The 4,410-nt window shown below is 33.2% G+C and overlaps 1 protein-coding gene across 1 annotated transcript; it reads left to right on the forward strand.

Moving 5' to 3' along the window:
• On the forward strand, positions 1-4,410 carry LOC131851463 (pupal cuticle protein 27-like). The gene is made up of 4 exons (XM_059201967.1): positions 1-9; positions 888-1,095; positions 2,685-2,933; positions 3,934-4,410. Exons 1-4 carry the CDS (start codon positions 1-3, stop codon positions 4,050-4,052), a joined length of 585 nt encoding a protein of 194 aa, XP_059057950.1. The 3' UTR covers positions 4,053-4,410.

Below are 4,410 nucleotides of genomic sequence, written 5' to 3' on the forward strand. Positions count from 1 at the left end.
ATGAAATTGGTAAGTTTATATATATATATATATATACATATGTAATCCTATATCTTATTATTATTATAAACGCAAAGTTTATGAGTATGGATGGATGTTTGTTACTCTTTCACGCAAAACCTACTGAACGGATTTTGATAGAACTTTACTGCAACGTAGCTTATACATCAGAATAACATATAGGCTATAAATTTCCCGCGGGTGAAACTCGCAGATCCTATATTAATTTTGTGGAAACAAAGACTATCAATTGTAAGAACATTTATCAAAATTTGATCACTATATACTATTGAGTAAATATATCGCATAACGTTGGTACAGATAATTTTAGATTTTGTTCAGAATATAATCATATTTATTCAAATAAACTTAGATAATAGTAAACTTAATTATAAATAATATTTATTATAATTATAATTATTTTACCACAACAATAAAAAAAATTGTATCGCGTGGTGTCAAATGTCAAATTCGAACAAAAACTTTATAATTAAATATAATTCTTATGGCTTCCAGTAAATGATATGGAACACATATTTATCTCGCAAGTCTCAATATATGTACCAAATTTGACAGGTTTATGTGAAAGAGTTTTTGAGTTATGAGGGGGTCAAAAGTGGCACCAGATGGTTTGTGTAAAACTACACACGGTGCTGCTCGCTAGTTCTATTACTTGAACTTGGCTTTGACATGCTCCCGTGTGTCAAGGTCAGTCATTGTGCCAATAAATAAACAAATATTATATGTCTATGGTAGGTCATTCATAGAGAGAACTTAACTTATTTACATAGATATTGTATTATATTTATGTAAATAAGTTAAGTTCTCTCTTTGAAGTTCATACGACATTTATAAATAAAAAAAATTATTAATATGATCTTTTGCAGCTAATCGTCGCAGTCATTTTATCTGTCAGCTCTGCAGCTCAGTTACCAAAAATTTACCTTCCACAAAATGGCGGCAATCAACAGGCTTTGTCCAGTCAAAATTTACAAAATACAGGTGGTGCAAGTAATAATGGTAACAGTAGGCCCCAACAAGAACAGGACAAAAATGCACAGATAATTAAACAGGAACAGGAAATAAATGAAAATGGTTAGTTACAAGTTATATAGTCGTATTACCCATAGTATAATAATTGCTTAGTTTATAACTAGACCGTAGAGAGTATTATATGCAGAGATATTTTTTATAGCAGGGACAAACGAGCTTGCAGCTCACCTGATGGTATGTGATTACAGCTCATGAGCACGCGCAACACCAGGGGAATTGCAAGTGCGTTGACCATCTTTTAAGAAGGAATAAGCTCTTTTCTTAAAGGTTTCAATATCGTATCGGTTCGGAAATAAATAGGTACAAGGTGATTCCACTATGTGGTTGTGCGTGGCAAAAAGTTTCTAAATAAACTCATGGTAAAGGATTTCCATTCATCCACATGATCAGGATGGTATTTTAGTTTCTGGTGTGGTACGATGGTGAAACTCTGCAGCTGGTATTTTTCCGAACAATTGCTCAGAATAGCAACAACACTTTATTATTGTGATATAAGCGGCAGAAAATGCACAGTATATATACAGATGTATAAAGAAACGCCGAAAATTATTGATAGGTCCTCTAACATAGATGCTATTTAATTTGATTGTATTAATTAATTTGCTTTCATAACAACGATGTTCATCTGTATTTTTTTAAGTGAACCACAGAACACTTTTATGTATATTTTATGTATTATATTGTGATGATTTTTATTTTGTAAATTTCAAAACTAAATTTTAAATTTGTAAATTTTAGAACTGCTTTCGGAGTTAATTTTACTAATGTGATAGATGTCTTTTATACATTATACCTTTAACTTTTAGCTTCTGTATTATATAAAAGAACTTAAGACATAATTTGTAGAAGTTTCTTTGATGGCTACACTTTCAGTTGAGTAGCCTGTTCTTAGGCATTTTTTATGTAATTAGAAGGGCAAGAAATAACGTCACCTACATGATTGGTACTACGGACATTATGTTATCATAACACGCATATGGGCCCAAGTAAGAGGCTAAATGCGGAAAACATAGTCCAAGATACATCACATTACATTATGACAATCGTGATTCTATGTACGTTCCCGTTACAAAGGACTAAGATGTGATGTGGTGATGAAATTTAAATTGAGCCAGAACTGAATGATAGGGTTCAAAATGAATATATTCATCATCCATTTAAACTCAAAATCAAAGGCATTGATTTAGATTTACTAGCTACTCGCTCAAGCTTCGCTCGGGTGTACATGTATTATTGTTCAATATCTACCCGTTATCATCGTAAGCACAGATTATTATATTAGAGTCCGTTAGTTTGTGTTCCCGCGCTTTGCCTTCCCCTCCTCACCGAGTAAACGGACCGTGCCTTGACGCGCGCGCGCATTTGTTGTGAATTAAAATAAATTAGAACTGTATATATATAAACAATCCGCAGAACCAAATCAGGTACGTTGAATCTAACATTTTGGTTGTTTCCCAAACAATTATATATATAAACAATCCTCTTGAATCACTTTGTCTATTAAAAAAACCGCTGTGTAGTTTTAAAGATTTAAGCATACATAGAGACGGACAGACAGCGACATCGACTTTGTTTTATACTACGTAATGATAATGATAATAATCTGACACAATAAAAAATATATCTTCTAGGATTCTACTACACCTATGAGACTTCTAACGGCATCAAGGCAGAAGAGAATGGAAATGCTAATCAAAGTCAAGGAGGTTTCTCCTACATAGGAGATGATGGAAACACATACTCAGTAACATTTACAGCTGGAGAAGATGGTTTTAGACCTCAAGGTGATCATCTGCCTGTACCTCCACCACCTCCACAGGCTATATTGGATGCTCTCGAGCAGAACGAAAAAGATGAAGCCGCTGGAATATTTGACGATGGTAAGAAAATATCTATAAAGCCTCTATTAAATGCTACGATATCTTCCGCAGTGAGCTTCTCATCTGGGCCATTATTCGTGTATTTAATAATCCTAATAATATTAACTACAAAAGTTTGTGAGTATGAATGGATGTTTGTTACTCTTTCACGCAAAAACTACTGAACAGATTTTGATGAAACTTTACAGTAATATATATCAGAATCACATATAGACTATAAGTTAAAAAGATATTATGTAAATTGCTTTGACGACCTCGGTGGTCTAGCGACCCGAGGTGCGCTAGACACACCGCTTTACGTCCGATGGTCGCGGGTTCGATTCCTCGCACGGCACAAATATTAGTATTTTTGAGTATGATTGTTTGTATCGATCTGGGTGTTCTTCTATGTATAATATGTATATATTTACGAAAAAAAAACATATCTATGTATTTGTATCAGTTGTCAGTACCTAACACAAGCTTTAGGTGCTTAATTTGGGTCTAGATGGCGCTGTGTGAATTTACAGAGATTATTTATTTATGTAAATTGAGCGAAATATGATAAGTGTGATGCAGACGAAGTTACGCGGTTCAGCTAGTATGTAATAAAGCTTGTATGTATATAGGTTAAGAAAAGTTTACAGTACCTAATTGTGAATCTGGATAATTTACACAACATCATGTTGTCCCAAGCTAAGTAGAAATTATTAAATTAAAGTATGTTATGGGTACTAGACAACTGTTTGAAACACAAACAAACAATGTATCGTATGAGAAATCGAACCCACGACCACCAAAAATAAAGCAGTGAGCTAAACCCCTAGACTAACTAACTAACTAGACTAACGAGCCTGTCGAATATATTGTAGGTGAAACGAATTGTACAGAGTAATTTGGTTAAAATAAATCACATTATAATAAGTTACATTATTATAGATATTTTTTTCTATAGATATAAATTTTTTTTAATAACAATTTAAGACCTTATTTCTTTAGTAACTAGATCAATATTTTTCAGGACAATACCGCCCGGATGTTCATGGAGGTGGACAAAACCGACCTGGACAATCAGGCTCTGATGTGGCCACTTCGAGTCATCAAGGAAATTTTAATGCTAACTCCGGTTACAGATATTAATAGAATAGATCATTACATAGTATAAAATAAAGTCGCTGTCGCTGTCCGTCCGTCCCTATGTATGCTTAAATCTTTAAAACTACGCAACGGATTTGCGTGCCCATGCGAAGCCGGCGCGAGTAGCTAGTAGAAAATAAAATATACGGCAAAGAAAAGACAGCAATGTATTAGAGAAGAAGAGAAATAAATGTAGAAGAGAAAAGATAAAAGAGAAGAGAGAAGACATGTACAGTTACAATAAGGCAGCCTTATTGCTGAAATCTTTTCAAGGCAATCTTTTCAATATAATTATACCTAATGTACATAATATTATTACGTAGATTAATTAATTAAGTTAAATAATACTTTTTTATAATGA

This window comes from Achroia grisella, unplaced genomic scaffold (genome assembly GCF_030625045.1).
Source record: "Achroia grisella isolate CSIRO2021 unplaced genomic scaffold, CSIRO_AGI_Agris_v1 utg783, whole genome shotgun sequence".
NCBI lineage: Eukaryota > Metazoa > Arthropoda > Insecta > Lepidoptera > Pyralidae > Achroia > Achroia grisella.

Coding starts and splice junctions, on each gene's coding strand:
- LOC131851463 (XM_059201967.1), top strand. Junction 1,096..2,684: donor ACAGGAAATAAATGAAAATG/GTTAGTTACAAG, acceptor TATATCTTCTAG/GATTCTACTACACCTATGAG. Junction 2,934..3,933: donor CGCTGGAATATTTGACGATG/GTAAGAAAATAT, acceptor AATATTTTTCAG/GACAATACCGCCCGGATGTT.